Source organism: Lonchura striata, chromosome 3, assembly GCF_046129695.1.
Source record: "Lonchura striata isolate bLonStr1 chromosome 3, bLonStr1.mat, whole genome shotgun sequence".
NCBI classification, from domain to species: Eukaryota; Metazoa; Chordata; class Aves; order Passeriformes; family Estrildidae; genus Lonchura; species Lonchura striata.
The window spans coordinates 37,196,533-37,218,776 of record NC_134605.1 but is presented as its reverse complement, the minus strand read 5'-3'; the positions used below and the strand labels follow the sequence as shown (position 1 = coordinate 37,218,776).

The following is a 22,244-nucleotide window of genomic DNA, read 5'->3' as shown; positions in this document are numbered from 1 at the left end:
TATAACAATAGTTACATTGTTTGCACACATACACACCATAATAATAACAGAAAAGCAATAACAACCTTGCAATTACAAAAATACCAAGTGCCCTTTAAAAATGTACTTGTACATTCTGCGTTTATCCAGATTAACAGTGTCACTCAGGGCTGATACTTTACATATGCTGTATCTTCCATCTGAGTTATTCGAGTTTTTTCTGGGCTTCTGTTCTTCAAAACTGTACTTGTGCCTTATGTTCACCAAGAAGCAATCCAAGTTCCATGAGTAAACACCTGGAAGCTGAAAACAGGAGTGTGTAAGAAACCTGGATTAATTTAATGACAGTGCCTTATAATGGAAAATATAAATTTTCCTGCTGCAATTGGTATATACATTCAACAGTTTTATTGTATGTCAGTGCACGTTATTCGGCACAGCTGCCAGAGAGGCATTGCTGAACTGGTGTTTCTCTTCCATGACAAACACCTATTAAGCAGTCAGCATAAACTCTGCTTGTTACAGCCTCTGACATCACCCTCAGGGCAAGCGGACACAGAACAGCGATTGCTGAATCGCGTATGAAAATTATAGTTTTATTGTCTACACAAGTGAAGGTTTAACTCAGATTCCTGTTCGAGTCAGCTCTGTTATAAAGGAGTGATTCTTTCAGGGAACAAACAAGCACAGTACACCATTGTAATCAAAGGAACAGACACTATTTATTTATTGGAAAGCCTTGTTCACAATAGTGCTAACACTCCAATGCCCCAGAAGCCACTATTTTAGCAGCTGTAGAGAAGATAAAGCATGACTAACAAGATGCCATACAGAGTCAGATACAGTTTTTTTAGAGCACAGATGGAATCATCCCATTTATTATAACTCAGTTTATTTGCACGACGTATAAGTGGGGATCATGTATTTAATATTTATATAAGCATTTTCTCCACCGTAGTGTTCAAGGAGTTGCAGTGTCTCTTGGATGAGAACTCCAATATTTTCACGCTTCTGTTGGCTGTATTCTATCCCATCACCTAAATTAACTGGTTAATAAAAGAAAAAAAAAAGAAAAAGAAAAAGGAAAGAGTTATATTGAATTTTGTCTTACACTTCAAAATAACGACAGAAAATTGCTATTGCTGGTCAATTGTGATGAAAATAAAAATAATGTAAATAAACACATTCTTATATAAGATGAATAAGGATTCTCTCTTTCACAGTCTATCTATAAAACCATTACTTCTTTATCTTTAATACTGCTTAATTAAGACAAAATTCTACTGCCAGATACATAAGCACTTTTCTAAAAAAGTAACTTAATCTAGACTTGTTATGGTTTGAAATCTTGAATAGGTATTAGTTTGGGATTGCTCCTCTTTAGTCATCATAGTCACACACTTATGTTGTTCCTGATAGAGGGAACCTGGCCGAGAGATTTTTGGAGTATAACATGGAGTATAACATCATTCAATTTCAGCTTCCTGAAAAATGTGTAAAATTAAGTCAATACAAAAGGATAAATTATTGCAGTCCCCAGATACAGTAACATTTACTGCTGCTTTCTCTAATGCGGACTAGCAAGGGTGACACACACTCATATACACAGACCATAATTCTTTAAAAATCAGTGTGAATAACTGTGACAACAAAATAAGAACAATAAGAAATATTTTCACCTACAAAGTTGCTGAGAGATTTAAAGGAGGAAAATATTTTTCATTTGGTTTTAAAACAATATTCTGAAAAGTACCTGACTACATATTCCAAGACATGTATAAAAAAATAATTTGGAAGGAGCAAAATGTACTCAGCCCATGTTTGGTGTAGTGGGGAGCTGTCACTGCTGTAGGGTAGTCCACATGCAAGCAGCCAGTGGCCTCACTCTGGGCAGTGGTGACAATGTGCCCATGTTAACATCTCAAACAATCAGTGGCACTCTCAGTCAGCCAGAGAAAGACCCATTTGTCAGGACAGTGCAACTTCTCTGACAGAGCTGGCCTTTCACATTTGTAACAGGGCAAACACAAAGGCAAGGGTAGATTTTGCCCTCACTGTTGCTTCTAGATCCCCAGGCTGATGCCATGTAGATGTACAACTGCACCAATCCTCACATTCTCTCCTAGATCTAAGCCCAAAGATCTGGATTTAAGGCTTGTGGCTTTGTTACCAGCAAAAACTGAAGAACCATGATCATGACAAAACAGCTGGTGAACCTGGGCAAAAATCATCCTTTTGATGAATTTTTCTGTAAAATATCTGACTACTTACACACATTTATGTCACTTCACTTTTTATGAAATTGTTTTACAAATACTGATGTGACATGCGAGGACTGTGCTTCTTGAGTGGGAAGGAGGTAATTTATTTTTTATGATGATTACTTTTAAGCACACAAATATTTTCCAATACATTAACTGTTAATCTCACTGATGTGAAAAGCCAGGGTTGTGACATCAAAATTTATTACAATGAATTTACTGTAATGTTACGAATAACAGATTATGAGAGTGCATAGAAAACACAAAGAACTATTAGTAAAAGGATTGACTTATACAAAAGTAGTGCAAAAAGAAAAGCATATCACAATTGGGTGCATTTTAGAATAAACATGGCTTGCTCTTGCAGAAGGCAACTGAGATAACTGTGCCTCATCACCTGTCTTGCATGTGCAGTGTATGCCCTCCCCAGAATACAGAGGTATTTCTGATTTCACCAGTTTGAGCAAAGGAAACCCTGAACCTTGACCTAAGTCTTGGCAAATACATAAAGGAATTACTGACTTTCCAACCATATGTCTATTATCTGCAATTTTAAGCCTACACACATGCTCTGCTAATGAGCTTACACAGCTTTCATCGTTCTTTGAAAGAAGTAGTAAAAAAAAAATCAGCTGTCTGGAAGTAATGGTGATACACTTCTAAGGAAGTCTGGGGGAGGCCAATGAGAAGCTGTGATAATGCTGGTACCAGAGGTATTTTCCAGAATTGCATGTAACAATCTTTATTCTATAATATAGTATGTACAAAAAATTATGTCTTAGATGCTTGATGAAAAGGTACCTAAGACTATGAGGCAATGAAAAAGGAAAGAGTCTGCAAGGGAAGACTGAATGTGTGATGTGCAGACCGTCATTACAATATTTTTCCTACAGACCATCTGTGTTTTATGAAGGTTTGCCTCCTCAAGACAGCCATAATTCACACCAGTGTCATGACACAAGCTACAGCCAACAATACTAGAAAGGTTATGTCAGCATTGATGTCACCTGGTAAGTACCAAAATGGCTATCCTATGTATTTATAGGAATTAGCAAAGCTTTCATACAAAAATTATTATCATCAGCCCAAGAGGACAACAACCATTAAATGGATGAGTCAGAATGATCTGCCCAATGCACCTAAGGGTAAATATCTATTCGTAATAATAATGATGATTAGTTGGAAAAAATAGCCTTTGAAGAAAAGGGGTTTCAGCATGCCCTTCTCTAGTTTGACTGTTTCCATGTTAGTTTGCCTGAGAAGCCAGCTTTGTCAGCCATAAAAATGTTGCATATGTAAAGTGTGAACATGGATCTGATTCAAACTCTTTATGAAGTTCTCCTTTGTGAGGAAGAATAAATAAGGATGAAAATGCTAGGAAGCACATTTGTCATATCTTTGTCTCAAAGTGAAATGTCTGGCAAATTCAGCATGCACCAAGAACTCATTTCAGAACAAATGTCATTTCTATGTTTAGAAGAAATACATTGAAAGATTACTGAGACATCTGGAGGATTACAATTAGGATCCCTGATCCCAGCCCTTCCTGGATCAAGAAGTTAGTTCCCAACCTCCCAAATCATGCAGCAAAGGTTTTATGGTGCTCAAAGTGAAGTGAAAGGCACCTGTCAAGACCTGTGTTAGCTGATGAAATCAGCCAGCACACCACGGCCAGGAGCGGCACTCCCTGCCCTCCCGATGCCAGCTGCTGTAGCCAAGGAAACCCTGCTCAGGCCCTCAGGGACTGAACTCAGCGTTTGGCAGGGAACAGAGGAGGATTTGAATTTTGTTATAAAAGGTGGTTTGTATTTGAGTCTAGACATGCTTCTATTCATGATTTGGGATATTAAAGAAATTCGGGTGTTATTTGTATTCTATGTCATTTCATTTTAAAGTTTCACTAGGGTAATGCTACAAATATAAAATATTATTGCTTTAAAGAAGGATGAGCAAGTTTCTCTCTATGCACTAAAAGCCTGCTATGGCAGTTTTGGCATCCTGGAGTGGACAAGAAAGGTAAACCAACCCTTAGAGCTCACTCAAATCTATTAACTCTAGACATTTGTTAACACCTGGAAGTGTCCAAGACATTCTTTTAGTTTATTAAATTTCACTAATTTCACTTCAAGACAGGCCAAACCTCAAAAAGAGGAGTTTTTAATCTCCTAATTATGTTGCTTGTGTTTCACAGATACCAGATCTTGCTCCTGGTGGTGATTATTCCAAAGCTCCTACTTTACACAAATTAAAGGCAGGGTTTTCATACACCTGTTGCAGGGATGTCATAGATCTTGTGATATTAGATTTTCCACAAATGTTAAATATCTGAGCAATGCTTAGTATTGGAATAACATTTAAAAGAAATTTCTGAAGTGACTGTGAAGACAGCCCTATGTTTAGAGGACATTTTTAATCAAATTGTTTAGAGAACCTTTTTAATCAAATTGTAACTCAAATGTAATTCCTTTTTCTTTACTGATGAAAGTGTTTCTTTACTAATTTTGTGTATAAAGTCACACTTGTGTATTTCAGTTTGTCTTGGAACAAATTATTCTTAGCAGAAATTTTTGAAGTGCTACTAGTTAAAAACAAGCTCTGGTATAAAAGTTTGGAGTGGGCTTTTTAAATTTTTTTTTCCTTTTTTGGGTTCACAAAACAATAAAACTACTTGGAAAGATAAGCATCATTCCTTCCTTTTGAGTCTTGAAAAACAAAGATACTGAAAGGTAAAATGACTTCCAAGTCATGGAAGGTATCAGTCACAAACCATGATTCTCAACTTTTACTGTTGACAATGAAAGTACTAATTTATGGTAAAATATAACTATGGTAAAAATCCATTTTAAGTGGCTCAGTTCATCCTAGCATACCAACACCTGTTTTCAGCAATTAGAATGACTACAGGAATGCAACATGCTAATCTGAATGTTACTTCAAAATAAAAAATCCCAGCTATAGTGTGATTGAGCCTGTCACATAACAAAATGCAGTTAAGCAGTGCAAGCTAGCATTAAAAAAATTTTGAGGAAAAATTCAGGGCTTTCTTTCCTTCTAGGAGTCATCACCAATACCAAGAAATAAATGGAAGCTGATTTCAGCTACAGACTGACATGCATCCATGTCAGGGTTCACATCATGTAAGTTCACTGCTCAGGCACAGCTCAGAGCTTAATTAAGCTTTCACAGTCTTGTTAGGATACATTTAATTGTCATAGAATGTGTTGGCTTCCTGACTGGAGTGGAAAATGAAAGCCCTGATGAGTCAGTGTGGGGAGAGAGGAAGGCTCCTTTGCACCACTCCTATCACTGTGACTCAGAACTCAGCTTTGAAATTGTCAGCTCCAGGAACGATGAGGTAGTTCAGTCTCCCTGTTCATTTAATTGAAAGCGTGTGAAAAGTCACAGGGTAAGAGTCTAAACCCCTCCTGTCTGCTAAGAAACAGGGGGACATTTCCAATTCATTCCACTCAGGGCAAGGAAGAGACACCAGGAGGTTATGAGTTGTGGTTGTTACTAACCCAGACGGAGAACCCCATGTTCCCATTGTGAAGGCTCAGAGCAATGTGAACATCAGTTTTAAATGTGCTTTAGGATAAATCAAGATTATGTACACACAAAGTGGAAACTGGCCTCCAGGAGGCTGGTCCCAAAGCTAGAGTGTTGGAAAGAAGAGCATGTAGAGTACTTTATGTTGGAAGGAACCTCTGGAGTCATCTGGTCCAAGTGCTCTGCTGTAAGTCAGCCTCATTTCCAAAGGCAGACCAGGTTGCTCAGGGTGGAATCTGCAGTTGCTTAGCACAGAGTAATCCCAGAATGGAAAAGGGTGCAGAAATCCGCTTGGCTGACAAAGTTCTTCACCAGACATTTCAAATGTGATGGAGGAGAGTGCTACTCCTTAAATATGAACAGGTGTTTCATGCAGGAGGACTTGCTGGAGTTACAAATGTCATAGGGAGAATTATTATCTCTTTTGATACAAAATAAATCTAAACTTTTGGGGTAGTAACAGATTACTACATATATAACACTGCTTTTTGAAGCTTAATCTTATTTCAGGGAAAGAGGCACAAATTTTGCTGAAAAATTAATAAAATTTCATTAACACTCTGATTTGAAATAATGAAACATAATTTTAAAAACTGAAATTAACACATATATTTCAAAGCACTTTAAAACATTAAGGCTGAATATCCTAATATAACCTAAGAAGGCCAAATCTTTGAATAAGCACAGACCTATTTTTTCACACTATCAACACTTGAGTTCCTTGACTCTTGCTTTCTTTCTGTTTTTCATCACTAGTGCTGAGTGTTTATCACTTTACAATGTTACAGTACTGCAGAGACTGTGGAAGGATATTTCAATCCAAGAAGTCATGTAACTTGGAATTTAAAGAGAATACTAATATAGAGACATTTCAGCTCATCATGTCTTAGAAAAGATTTTCTTTATTCTCATTCAAGGCATTTTGCTTTAGAATAAAATATAGATTCTTCCTATAGTTATCTTCCATATGCAGCCAGCTTTTAGTTATTTCACAAATAAGCATTTATAGTAAAATGAAAGCACTGTTACTATAAATCCTATTCAGAAACTCAACAGGTCAGCAAGTAGAGGAAGTGCTGTGATTGGACAGGAAACATGGAAATGATGTTTTACTAATGATGTAAGCTTACTAGAGATAGCTGCAACTACTTGCAAATTGCTGGAGTAAAAAACAACAAAAAAACAAGAATCAACAACCCAACAAAAATCTAAACCAAACAAACCAAAAAATCCAACTGAAAAGGAGCCAACACAGCAGCTGTTATTGCAGTTTTCCATTTCCAGGAAATGTTATCAATATCACATGTAATCCTTTCTAAGCCCAAGTTTTGGGATTTTTTTGCTATTTTTTTTTTTAATAGAAGTACAAGAATGAAAAAGAAATCACAGGTTTTGTAGCAAAATTTATTAGCAAATATATCAATGCAGTAAAAATTAAGCAAATATTTTTTCCTTTATAAGTACTTAAATTTCTCCAATTAATTCAGACTTTGAAGTTTACCTATGTTAGTTCTACAGATCAATATCAAACAAAGTAGAGTTAAATAATCTTAGATAAATAGTATGCTCAACAGGGGAATGGAATTTGGAGGCTGATATCTCATTGGCCTTGGGACAACATTTACTATTGCAAAACAATATATTAGTCACAAATCATGCTTAACATGCAACAAGAGTTGCGCCAGTTATGTGAATCTGATGTTCTGTCAGTTGCCAGATAGTACAAAGTAAATAATTTTTTTTTTTGGTTAGACATCATGTTTGTGTGTGCAAAATTTGCATAGCTTTGCTGGACTGATGTGAAATATGTTCGTTCATCCCATTAATTTCTCATCCAAATATAGCATAATTAATGCAAAAGGAATTAAAACCATGGAAAAACAAATCTTTGCATGTGTGTGGAATAAACATGATTTATTTTTTAATGTAATTCAAAGTGACAAACCTGAAAGTCCTCAAGTGCTTCAAAGATCACCGAGTTCAATATGAAACACAAACTTAAACCAGATAATTTGTGACATTGAGTTACACACATACGTAAACCCAAGATGCTTAGCCATCCATCCTATTTCCACCAATTGGAAGTTTTTTATTATTGCAGCCAAAATGCTTTTAAGGGGGAACCCTATGTTTTTCTTCACAAGCAAAAAGCTCAGTAATCCATTACTTTGTGTTAATAACTGCTGCTATGTTTGTACATCTGCCACGTACTAATGGAATTGGTTGTGTCTAATTTTGCCATTCAAAATCTTTACCATTTAAGGAGTCTATTCAGTGTATTTGCCCATCAAAAATTGCACAAGAACTAAATGATTTCAGTGACTGCTTTCCTAACTTTGTGACAGAAGGGTGAGCCCTTTTTTGTCAGGGAAAGTTTCACCTCATCATGAGGAAGAATTTCTTTCCATTGAGGGTTGCGGAACGCTGGAACAGGCTGCCAGAGGACGCCATGGAGTCTCCCTGACTGGAGACATTCCAAACCCACCTGGACACATTCCTGGGTCACCTCCTTTGGACAACCCTATCTTGGCAGGAGGCCTTGGACTATGTCATCTCCTTTCCAACCCTAAGTATTCTGTGATTCTGTGCAATGCGACCATATGAAAATAGGGCAATGCATTAAAAATTTCTCATCAAAATAATGGGAGCAAGCAGTTAGATATGCCTCCAGGTTGCTGAATATGCCTAAAGCTGCCAGTTTTCTAGTTTCACTCTTCCCTAATTAAGCTAAATAAGCAAGAGCCTGAAGTCAACAGAGGGTGTTTTAGCAGTGATTTGAGAAAGGACAAGGAGATGAAAGCTATGAATGACTGTGTGGATTTGCCTAGATTTCTTTCATTGCTGTAGGACAAGGATAGAATTTAAGCAGTTTAAAGGACAACTAGCACTGAAACTGGAGTGTGCTATTTTATCCTCAAGCCAGGTATAAAGGAACATCCTGCTCCACAGGTATCAGTACTATAAGGATCAGGATATCTCCTTCTGGTGTGTCTTTATATTTCTTATATATATATATATATGTGTGTGTATATATATATGTATGTATATATATGTAAATGAATTGGATATTCAGATTACTCTTCCTTTGTTTTTCAGTTGAATTAATTCATATTATAGATAAAAAATAGCCTTCCTATTATGTGAATTTGCTTTCTTTTTTTGAAGGACATAAAAATAAATACTTATCAAAAGCTAGTTAACAGCTATATATTTTACATTAAGGAAAGCATAAATTTGAATTCATAACAGCTTTTCATGCGAACAGAAAAAAGCTAATTTTTATACAACTAAAATGTATTATAATGTGTAGTCTTACAGGAATGCAAAATAGATAAAAAGAGAAAGGAAATTGTGTCCCCTAGGTGTGGTATTTCTGCAGATTCATGGCTTTTGAATTAAGTTGAAGCCTTTTGAAAAAAAAATGTAGAAACTGCACATACACCACATTCATACTGATTTTTTTTTAACCTTAGGGATCTGAACTAAGTGTGAAAAAATATAAGTGAAAAAGAAGTATTTCATTAGTGACTCTCAACTGGAAAACACTCTATCTTCTTCTTCTCTAAATTACCCCAGTGCCAGGTGATAGAGGATATTTACGTGTCAGTAACCTGACTTAGAGCACTTATTAAGATTTTATAGACTGACACCCTTTTGCAATACACAGCAAAACCTTTTGTTTTGTCACTTATACAATGTTTATAGGATTACTTTCTTTACTATTTTATATAAAATAATTTACTGTGCCACTATAGATATCACAGACTCTAGGCTGTGTTTATCAAAATGTGCTCCTGATGTTTTCACAAAGGGGTCACAGTGTTATTAAAACACAAGCATTTTAGTGAGGCCTAAATACATTTGTTTGTAAAAATGAAGTAATTGCATAAAATAAGTGCATATAAAAACAATAGGATGGAAAATGATTAGCAGTTTTTTAAGGTAAAATTTGTATTGACATATGCTAAAATATTTTAAAATAAAAATATTTTAATATATCCCATATATTTATTTTATTACACATTATTACTTTTCTTAATTGTTTTAAGAAAATGGAGATATTCCAGTAGAAACTATTAACTAAAGGTTATTTCTTCCACTCCAGATAGAATTTTTTTTTCTGATAAAAATAAAAAACAAGCAAAGGTCTTAGCAATAAGAGTAAGAATTAATATATTTTTCTGACTTCCAGTGTTCATGACACAATTTTATTGTTGGCATGTATGAATATATATAAATATATATTTATGCATGTAAATATATAAATATATAATAGATATTAATTATATATTATATTAATTTATATTTATTTTTATTAACATATATTTGTATCTAGTAATATATAATAAATAGATATAGGAAAAAACTACTGCTCTTTCTTGAATTTCTTACACCTGAAGAATTGTAATCATCCAGAAGCATATAAAGCCTTAAGGCTGTTGAAAAAAAGACCTTTAAACATCTGTTCTAGAGCTACACATGGGAGTAAAAGTGGTTTTTCTGTGTGCAAAGAGGATACATGACATGCTGAGCACTGTGATTTGGAGCCTGGTTAACACTGATCATACAAGTGTCATAACAGTGACAACCTCCAACTGCTAACAATGCAGCGCTTCTGGTTCACTTTGTAATACTTCTCTTAATATCCTTCCACTTCATTACAAAAGCAGTGAACCTAAACAGTTATGCTTAAAAAAAAACACCTTTGCTTCTCAGGTGAATTTGTAGTTGCTTGTCTGAAACTGCTGCACATATCATGTATCTATAGGCAGTGAAGTAGTTACAATAATCTCATCTCCTCTGCAGGGGTCATTTGAGCGTTTGCTATTCTGATTTGCTGCCATGTGCTTCATTTTGAAGCACAAGAGTTTTTTGTCATTTATCATTCTCCAGCCAATCCTGGAAAATATGACCATTTTTGTCCTCTAACATTGCTAAAGCATGCTATGTCTTGTAACACCAGCCTTAATTCCCTATTCATCATTCATTCATCTTACAGTCCTTCCAGCCCTGGTGCTTGACAAGCCTACAGCTGCTCAGCCTCCAAAGGAGAACAGCTCATACACACACACACACACATGCATGTCAGGTCAGCGAGGAAGAGGCAAGAGAAGAGGCAAGTGATATGGCTGAATGCTCTTGGTCAGCTCAAGCTGGCCTTGAGCTTTAAAACAGCCAAGAAATCAGTTCTATAGCACAGCAGAGCACATCATGCTTGAATATTTGAAGTTTGCATTTTCATGCATTATAATGAAGTGCAAAAGTAAAAAGCTGTCAAGAAAATTCTTCCATGGCAACTTAAATATGCTTTCTCACACTTGGGTGATGTGAGAGCACATGCACACATTGTAATCAGCTTTACATTAATAACAATGAAATGTCCATTCCTATGAAGGAAATTAATGAAGGGGGTTTTTAGATAAATTTGGGACATCTTGCAAAGATAACCTAGAAGTCCGTATGGCATATCTAAGTAGGAAATATTAATATTCTCTTCAAGTTTTCCTAATATGCTTATTGCTCAGTGGATAGGAACAGCCTTCAGAGGAAAAGAAGTAACATCTCACAAAATTCCTTTATCACTTTTCTCCAGCAGACCACAGATGGCTGTTTCAACTTCTATAATATTTAATGCTAATGGCTGCAGTGAGTTTACAGGTTTCTGACCCAGCTCTGCAGCTGCACTGCTGCTGAATTGGTACCCATGGAAGGAGTACCTCAAGATTAAGAGAAAATTCTGCATCAGAGAAAAAATCTGCATTTTTGGACAACAGCAGCTAGAGCAGAATTGTGATTTTGAAGGAAACAATGATGTTATTTTAAGGGAAAAGAATAACATACGTTAGTCTCAATAAAATAATGTAAGGAAAATTCATGAGTCACTAAGAAATGTCATCACTGGCTGGTGGTATCTGGAAAGGTCCTCCTGAATTACTTGTCCTAACACAGCCAAAGATTTGGGTCCTTGACTGATAAGTAAAATCAACATTTCTTGTCCCAGGGAGAAGAATGTGGACATGGGAGAAGTATAAGACAAACAAAGGCTGAAAGTGGAGGAAGGGAAGCCAAGGACATTCCTTTGGCTAGTTAATTTTCTGAAGTATGCTTCATAAAGGTTCTAACTGTAAGAATATATGCATTATGATTTAGCATAATAATTCCACAGTGTAACTAGAAATATCCCACTGGATGCCAATTAACATGTTATATCTGAGCCTGTTGACTTTCTGCTATAATTCTATAGCAAAACATGGTGAAAGGGCAGATAGGCTTATCTGCACATCTGTTACTAGAGCCCAGAATCTTTGCTTTACAGTTATGAGTAAGAATCTTACTTACTTACCTACTTACTCCCAAGTTTGCTTGGGAAATGATTAGAATGGAATGTCAGCTGTATTAACACAAGCATAGAGCTCTTACAGGAAGGTGTGTATCAGCTAAAGAATTGACTTCATAAGATAGAGGAGGTGAACTGAAGCTGTTACCAGTGTGTGAGAAGAGAGATACCAACAGCCTCCCAGCACTTGAGAGACCTCTCCTACTGTCTTCTTTTCCTTTAATTGTATAGATTAAAAAAAAAAAAAAAAAGGAAGAAAAAAATTAAAAGTGTAACCCAGAAATCTCTTGCTGCTTTTGTCATATCCTCATTTTACAGAGGCATAAACTTTTCTCTATACCTAATATCAAAAAATGCAGAAAAGTCAGTAAGTTCAGGCATGCTTGTTATCAGATCTAGTGCCTCAGCCATCTGCCTCAACAGTTCCAGAAACTGCTGATAGATGTCTGGCAGAGAGTATAACCACTGTCACTGAGTCCTGAGGAGACACTGAAGAAGTCAGGCTAATATTAATTTATTTACATATCTTTGCCCTTGTAATCTATCTCTATCTAGCAGCTCAGAATGGCTTAAACTGGGGTTATGGTTCTAGTTCTGTAGGGGAAATGGCACGAGAAGCTAAGAACTTGATTTTATAGGAGAGGAACAATAGCACTCACAATTTTCAGCCAACAGACTGACTTAACTTCACGTATCCACAGAAGACAACTGTGAAAACAGGCAGAATTAGACACAGGGCACCAATACTGTGGTATAAATCTTTTACAGCCAGAACAGAAATTTAGACCATGTCAGGAATTGCAACACTTAATACCTGTGGGCTTTGCAGGAGACTTGGTAGTGCTGCATTAAACTTACCTCTCAGCATATAGTAGGAGCTGGATTCCCAAGAGCAATGTTCAAGTGAGTGAAGGGCTGATCAGTGAGTCTCACAGAGGTAGCCAGTGGGGAACAGGGAGCAGAAGACTTTTTCTCTAACTTAAATATTTGCATTTGGCCTGGAGCAACAGCCCAGGAGCTTTCCTGATGGTAGATAGCTATTGCCATTCCTTCTGCGTGAGACCGAATGATTTCTTTAAAAGCAAGTTTTGTCAGGAAACTCTAGTGTTGCCTGTTTCCCATGGATGTGTGCTGATTTTGCACTACACCTCTTTACAATGACAACTTGTTTCCCACGAGTTCTACCAGCTAATAGATGGTATGAGCTAAGGCAAGTTTTGACACCTTGTATTTCTTACATACCCTACCAACAGTTCTCTCACCAGGACATGAATTTGGATCCCTTTCTCCTACACAGACATAGGGTAATCCTTCTATTTTTCTAGAAGCTCTGCCCCTTTTTCAGTTTGACTGAATTTGGACAATGAGTTTAAAAGTTATGTGAGTTGAGGTGGCGGGTGGGAAAGATTTACAGAAAAGAATAACCTTATAGCCCATTAAGCCTGGTGTTTTTAAGGCAGGAAAAAAAAAAGAGAGCAAGGGCAGAAATGACTGCCTTAGTTTTCATAATTTGAAAACGTAGTGATGAAGCACCCTCCCAGGAAGCAGGAAAAAGCCCAGACTATGTGGTTTCAAATCTTCATCTTTCATGATCAGGGAGATTTCACCTAATTATCAAATTATTAACTCACAGAGAAAGGCTCATGTGACCTCTACCTTACAATGTGGCAAGGAAGCAGCTGTGGAGACAGACCTATTGTCAGGCTATAAACTTGTGCCAGTATTTCAGAGAAACACAAAATTTAGCACCTGAATCCAATTTTCAGCAGCCACCTGAGGGGGTCGATCCTGAGCCTTTAGCAGTTCCCAAATGAAGACTGCAGTGAATCAGAACATCTGTACATGAAGCTAGATATTTAAATGTCTAAATACATATTTATGTGAATACAGTCTACAGTGCCAATTTTAAAGTGTTTTGACTTGAACTAACTTCCAAACAGATGGTTATTCTGAATCTATCTTCATTTATTTATGGCTGTTTATGTTTTTACAGATATAATAAATGATCCAAAGCTTATTCCTTGTCTATTTATTTATATTTTAATAACAGTTAAAGATATTGTTGTATTGCACAATTTATATCAATTATATAAAGATGATCTTTCTGTGTTGTACTTACATGTGATACCTCTGAATATTCAAGGAAAAACTTCTAGGACCATAAGACAAAGTGAACAAGCATAAATGAGATGTTAGAATCATCTATACTATTGTAAGCTAAGTGAGATATTGCCATAGAATAAACATCCCCCAAAATATATGAAATCAAAAAGGAGGACAAAATACAGGAAGAAAATATTTAAGTACATATATGAGAAGCTTTGGAAAGCGGAATTCAACAAAATTCATGCAAATTTTCCCAGTAAGATAAAGCTCATGCTATATAAAATGCTGGGTTTTGTATCATAAGCAGATATTGGCCTGACTCAGGAAACTGTCACGAAAATTTGTAAGTGATTGAAAAATCAGGACTAAAGAATTTTTATTTATATCAAAGCATTTCCTAACTAATGAAACAAGCATATACAAAGTATTAAGAAATCAAGGGTATAATACTGCTGCCAGTGATAGTCATGCCTCACCATGTAAATCAATGAGTTTCAGAAAAGTAAATGAGAGAGGGAGTTAGCTTTTCTCTGCCCACTACAGTGATTCATTAGCTTATTTTCAATAAGAAATGCACTAGCTATGTTGTTATTTCGTAGCTTTTTTCACATTATCAATAGTACCAGAAAACAACAGCTATCCATTACACTTCTAAAAGCAAAAGGCACACGTGACCATGAAACACTGTGAGACTTCAGTAAAAAATATCATGAGAAAGAAAATTCCTCAACTTTGAACATGTATTTGTTTATATGTAATTTTTAATATCCAGGGAAAGCAAAGCTTCCTGTAATCATTTTCTTACAGTACTATGACATTCATTTTTAATGCATGGTTTTAAGTATAATTGTCTAAAGAAGGTTCAGAAGATATTAGAGTTGCCAACTTTTATTATACAACTTTACGTGAACTGTAACACCACTGCATTTGTATCAAGAAATCATGTCTGGAAGGAAAGAAAAGGAAATTTTCCCACTGAATGATAACATTGGTTTATTTCCATAAGCGAAATAAATTTTTTAGGAAACATAAACTCAAAAAATTATTGATGTAGAACAGTTTTTATCGCATCAGCTGCAGAACTCCACTGGGGAAAACAGAAAGGAGAAGCCCTTAGGCCACATTTTGTGTGACCTAATTCTTTCAAGGGTATGTTTCTGCAAATTTTTAGGAAGTGACAATGCAAATGAACAACAGTTCCCACTGTGATGTTTTCATGGAATTTCTGCATAACCTCCAAACAGCAGACTTTGCACCAGTACTATAGTACATAGTTTTGTTGTAGAGCTCAATTACTTTTGGATGTAAATGAGCAGAAAAACAATTATCACACATCCAGCAGAAGAAATGGTTATGCTTCTATAAATCCCTAGTATTCTACTGCTGTGATTGTCAATTTAAAGTTTCAGTCTCTGTGCTGCTGCCAGTTAATGATTAGTCTACTACATTTTGGTGAAATTGCACTCCAGTCAAAGGAAATGAAGTAAAAAGATGAGGGAAAAAAGAAACTAATATTGTTGAAGTCTAATTAGAGTAGCAGGGCCAGTGCTGGACTTAGCTGTGATGAGGTTGGCTTTCTATTAAACTCAATACACTGAATTCACTGAGAGCAAGATCAAATGCCATGATTTCATTTTCATGGGTGATGTGTTAATAGGAGTGAGATTAACTTCTTCTTCATGTAGTGATTTTTTTTACATTAATGCAAATCAGAATGCAATCATTCTTCCCTTTCCAAGTATAGTTCTAAAATCTGCCACTTTACTTTTAGAAGGATTAGTGACATGCAGCTTATTTTGAAGGAAATCACATTGCTTTAACAAAGAAAAAATAAATAATTCTATTGACTTCAGCATCATCAGCAATGTCTTCCAGAAATACATTTTAAGAGTTTCCTATGTCAGACAACCATTTCTTATTTATATGGTTTTAACACATGCTGCTTTGTTTCTAAATGAGTACTTGCAGCAAGTGAATGTGCTTTCATTTAGCAACTTAAGTTTTCAGTTTAAACAACTAAAGATTGCATTTGAGCCAAGTTGATAAAAACATGCTAATAAAATTGTTTTTAAATTAATATATTTGGATTTTATCTCAAAATAGTAATCCCCCTCCAAAATACCCCCCAAACCCCAGAAAACTGCAAGCCAAACCCTCTCCCCCAACCAATGCTCTGATACTAACTCTGTATTTCTTCCCTAGAATAGGGCCTTATCATATTATTTCACTCCTCCTTTAAAAATATTAATGGGCATTAAACAGCTATATTACTAGCCATATATGCTGAAATACTTCAGGGTTCCTGACACGATGTCACACTTGGTACAATAAGTATTGATAAAAAAACCTGCTTGAATGCCAATAAATATATATTGTGAAGAAATGTTACATATATTCATCCTTCCACCTACAATCATTTAATACAGTAAAATCCAAACCATATATAATTTAGATTAGGCAGAATAGTATTTTAAATGAAAAAGGTCAGATGTATGTAATACACATTTTTCATTTTAAATTGTGCACAAAGTCTACTTGTAGACCTTTGAAATTGATGGCAAATGTGAGTGCTTATTTACCTGGAACTTTAAGTATTTAATATATAATGCATATGTTCCCTGAAATACTTCAAATTTGCTTCTACAAACAAATAGTGGGATGTTGTGCACACATCTCAAATATCCTATACAGCAAATTAAAAATGTGATATGGACATCAATTCCCTAATGCTGCATAATTTCTATTCAATAATAAAAGAAATCAATAGAATTTTGTATTTGATTCTCTAAGAGAACCACACCGCTTCTTACACGAATACAAGGAAAATTGAAGGAATGCATGCTATATTTATTCTTTTGTTTGTTTTTCTTTTTTTGTTCTGAGGATTTTCTCAAAATTATTTTGAGAAACATCTTTAACATAAATACTTCTATTGGCAGGGTTATTTTCATTGGGGAATAACTTTTATTGTCCAAAATCTTTGCTGTGTCAATAGTTCCACCATATTGTTTATTTATCTCAAAAATGTTCTCAGCTTTCATTTGTCCCAGTGTCTCACATGAATCAGCTCTCAAAATTCAGAAATTGTACAAATTCACATTCTATCAAGATAGAAAATGACAAAAAGAGACTATTGAGTTAAATTTGCTAAAGCTATCATCTTCCAACCTATCCCCTTATAGTGATGGATTCTCACGTTAGCTAGAGCACCAAAGCAGTTCATTTGGATAGCTTGGCATTCAATCATAGAATGACTGAACAGTTAAAAATTTTGAAAAATGCCTTTTCCCACCTAAGGTTGACTACAAAGCTATACCTGAGCCTGTTATCTTATGATCAGGTCCTGGCTTTTTCACTGAAAACTACCTGAATGAATGACTGAAATTTATATTACTTCAACAGAAGTACAACAAACACTGACTGTTGTTATCCTTTAAAATGGTCAGGCTGAAGATGTGGTCTCTATCTGTGAAAGTCCTGTAAGAAATGTTTTTCCCTATGTGCTGCAGAATATATTTATACATAAGGAGACTGTCATCCTCAGTTGTTCTCTTTTGTATTAATCATGAATCTATCAATCGGAAAGCAAAGCTCATGGGAGTAGAAGATAGGTTAATTCAATAAACAGAACAAAAGATTTCAGATTCCCTGTCAGAGGACATTAGATTGACTGCAATTTTCTCAGCTTTCAGAACAAAGCTGAAAACCCACTTCAAATTAGTATCCTCAGAGTCACTATACAAACAGCTATGAAGAAGAAAATAGGACACAGATCATGGTGGAAAGGGTGAGGTTAAGAGTAAATGAGATTGCTGAGTTGTTGTGAATCTAATTAATTTTTGGAAAATACTCAAATCCTCTGATAGGTAACATTAAGATAGGGGAGAATTACTTTACCACGGAAAAGTATTTAATGTTGGGAAAATAGAAAATATTAAATGGAAAATCAGATAGGAGAGTGATGATTTTTTTTTTAATTAGCAATGAAATAATAATATTAAATAATAAATAATTTGTGGCTTTTGCCATAATCACAATTGATTCCTTAGATGTAATGGTTTCTAGAAAGGAAAATGGTTTAAGTTATGAACATGTGCTACTTAAAATGCATGTGTGTAGTACTTTGTAGTAAGGTATTGATTATAACGGTGTAATTGACTGACATTCCATTAAAAAGCTTTAAATTGAGTAGATGGGTGTGTATTGAACTGTTGCATTTTAGTGCACTTCTGGTGGCAGATCGAGATCACTCTTGAACAGTATCACCAAGGGAGTGGGTCTGATCTGTCCCTATGAGGTGTTATCTCAAGACATGCACATGCTGTTTTCATCTTCTGAACCAAACAGAAAACATTAGAACGAAATGTTAGATTACTTTTCCATAAAATTTAAATACAACTATCCTTAGATAACTTTTTTGGAGTGACAAGCACCTATGTGAGCTGAAGATCTGGCCAATTCCATTTATTTACAAAAGACAAAGTGTTTTTACCAAAGAAAAATAAGTTCATAAGTTTCTGAAACAACCACAAAAAATCATCTTACCGTTTTAAAAACACCTAGAAAAACATATTTGGAATGTTTGGAAATATAACATAGACCCTAAAGAATAATTTATTAATGGGCATTAAAGTCCAATATTCACTCCAGCTTTATTGACCCAGCAGGAAATAAGTGTTATTTAAATCTTAAAATTGCTAGTGCACAGCATTGAGTTTGGTTTCAGGAAGAAGGAGTAATAGGGTGAGGGAAAGATGAGTTTTTGGGACCTCTAGATCATGATGTCAATGAGTAGCATGTGACAGAGCCCACCATTTGATATTATCAGCTTTCAGTGCTGGAGATCATTCCTTGGAGCTGTTTTATTTACAATATTGCCATTGGGCCTATTTCATCACAGCCTGTATAAACAGGGAAATGACAAGACCATGGTCTTTAGAGATGTCTATAAATAACAAAATAATTCCACTTTTGTCTATGAAGATGAAGTAAATGAATAAGGAAGAGGTATTTTCTACTGCTAATATGTAAGGTCAAACTCACTTCATAAATATAGATGCTATTTTAATTGAGGTACAAGTAGATCTACAAACTGAATCTAAAAAAAGGCCTCTACCATTTTAAGCAGAAGTAACAGTAGTATAATGAACATAATAATAAATACTTAGCAAATTTACCTTAGTGGAGTTTACAAATTCAGATCTAACTATAAAATTGAGCTATTTGAATCACCATTTGTACTCCAGCTATACATTGTGACCATCCTTCTGCATAATTTTAACACCATTTTTTCATTACATATTATTTATTAAAATAAACAAATAATCTATGTGTTATTTTGCAGAGAAATATTTTCTTACAAATAGGAAACCAGAAAAAAACATTTAAAATTATTCTACTTCATACAAAATGTTATAAGCTTCAGCATGTATTTTAAATGCTCCTGAAGAATTGGGTGGTTGGGGTTGTTAGTTTGGTACCCACCACTGCTTCATGTTGAACAGTTAAACTGGTCAAATACATGTTGCTTTGTGGATGATAAGAAACATACTGTTCAGCATCTTTGTTGAGTATCATTTAATTTAACCTGTATACTAGGAACGAAATCTCATTTCTTCTTCTAAATTTGTAGATAAGTTGCATTAAGTGGAGAGTAACTCCCACATAATGTTTGGATTTTGTACCATTACATCTCAATAACTTCTTCTAATTTCATCATTACAGGATATCCTCTAACATGTTAATTTTTTTTTTTATGAATGTTTTATTTTTAACATATAACTTCCATATTTCTGAATCCCATGATTAATTAGAACAGGGATTTGAAAAAATAAAATAAACATATTTTGTTGGCTGAAAGCAATTAATCAAATACAAAGAGATGAAAATCAAAACACAAACCCAGGTATGAAAGGCCCTGGGCATCAGTGAACATTGGCTGCTTACCTGATTTCTAACATGGGCTCTCATAGGCTTCAGTAGAACCCTGAATCCACCAAGGACACTTTGTGATGGATATCCTGACAATCACTGCCAGGCTTCAGTTATAAATAAGAGCCCACAATAACACAATAACCTCTCTTTTCTCCTGTCCTTCAGGTGTGTAGCTGGTATACTTGGATGTTTATGACAGTGGGCATTTATGTCTTGCTAGCCTTAGTAGTAAGTTCCTATTTAGTCTTAACTAGCATCTACATAAGTTTTTCAGTGAGCCACACTAACACAGAAATACAAATTGAAATGTGCTTTCAAATGACAAACTACTAATTAGCATATAAGGTAAGTGGGCATAGCTACAGTACATGGTTTCAGTCATTTATAATTTTTGGCTTTGCTATTTAGAAACTCGTGTGTTGAGATACAGATCTTGATATACATATTAACTTTTGCAGTTCTTGGTGATATGAATACCAGGATTTTACATATATAGAAAACCTCTAGGATTATTGGCAATAGTATAGAAATAAATAAGATGTAGAAAAAACCTTTCAAACAAGAAGCCTAATAAAGCACAGGATCTTCTCTAAACTCAGTCAGAGAAAAAATAATCTTTAAGTATTTTTCTCTTTCCACATAAGCTCTGGAGGTTAATAAAACACATACAATAGAGTCAGAAGTATGACTGCTCAACTAACCCTGAAGTTTTCCAAAAGATATAAGACAAAGATCATCTAAGCTTATTTCGCAACTACAGTCACCCACATGATGAAATCATTGGCCTGTACTAAAAGTTAAATCAGCTTCTGGATGAAGAAAGAGTATATTTCAACAATATTACCAGGTAACTTTTAGACTTAAATTGGTATGAAGATGAAGGTAAGAGAAGAAATGTAGATAGCATGCTGAGTTAACACACATTAACTGGATATTCACCCCAACACAAGAGAGTTGGAAGTCAAAGTGTGTAATTGTTTTCTGGTGTCTTGTCCACCATATCACCATGGAATTTTCTCCAATTAATTGTGATTTAGTCAAATAGTCTGAAACTGTACTGAAAGCTGTAAAACGAGAAAGCTCCAACACCCATGTAGAAAGGTAAAATTGCATGATACTTCTACAATTATCTCCTTTCCATAGTAAACAGCATTTAACCTTTCCAAGAACTTAAATCACACATGAAACAAGAAATGAAAATAACTAGGACAAATAGTCTTTCCTTCCCCACAAATAGCAGTAAAATGAAAGAGTAGAAAGAAGATTGGAAGGAAATACTGTGGGACTGGCCTTCTGAAAGTTTTCAGGAAGTATGAAGCTTATGTACATTTAAGAGGATAAAAAATCAGATTTCATTTAAACACAACTGATATACATTTCAGTAATTAAGATGATTATTATGATGTCAGTAGATAAATCTCTTTTGTTTCTTGCAGTGGCCTTCTGCCACTACCAACTTCATTCTCAGTTTATTTCTTTCAGGAAATAAAGTTGTTCATTTATGCAAATAAACTTGATATGGGGAGATATGAACCACCTTTCTGATGGCTGATGTTGCAGATTTCTAAAGCATTAGTTTCTGACAACACTGACTCAGTTTCCAGAATGAATCCTGTCCACTGGAAGAATTGTACAAGGTACATATACAGTTATAAAAAATTACTGTCTGAACCTTCCCATGTAAAGGCTGAAGAAATGTAGAAGCAGGTAAGCAAGGTAAGCCAATAATTATCAGGGACAACAAAAATTGCATATCTTCTTACTAGAATAGACTTGCAAGTAGTTTATCTTTCCATTTTTCATGTCTTCATCTCTGCCACTTCATTCAGAATAAAAGATAGTAATTGAAAGGCTTTAGTCTTTGCAGAACAATCAGCCAGGTATCAGGAAGGTTCCTCTCTGGACTTTTTCATCCATTCCCAAGTTGCTATCTATCTGAAGGTTCATTGGAACTCCTTTCTACTTTGCCAAATTACAGTTCCATTTCTCATTCTAAAATGACTCACTAACTCTCAGTACTGGGTAAATATCCAAAGTCACACAAAACTTTGAACTTCTGAATGTTCACAGACCACCTGGGC

The 22,244-nt window shown here is 35.1% G+C and overlaps 1 protein-coding gene across 3 annotated transcripts in view; it reads right to left on the bottom strand.

Moving 5' to 3' along the window:
• Nucleotides 1–676: 676 nt before the first annotated feature.
• The window catches only part of PACRG (parkin coregulated), a 215,198-nt gene continuing 193,630 nt past the window's right edge, over nt 677–22,244 (bottom strand). For all 3 annotated transcript variants that reach the window (XM_021544144.3, XM_077782077.1, XM_077782078.1), the window contains one exon: nt 677–1,025. In XM_021544144.3, the coding sequence (XP_021399819.3) occupies nt 871–1,025 (155 nt within the window). In that variant the 3' untranslated portion in view covers nt 677–870. The remainder of the gene's footprint in view (nt 1,026–22,244) is intronic.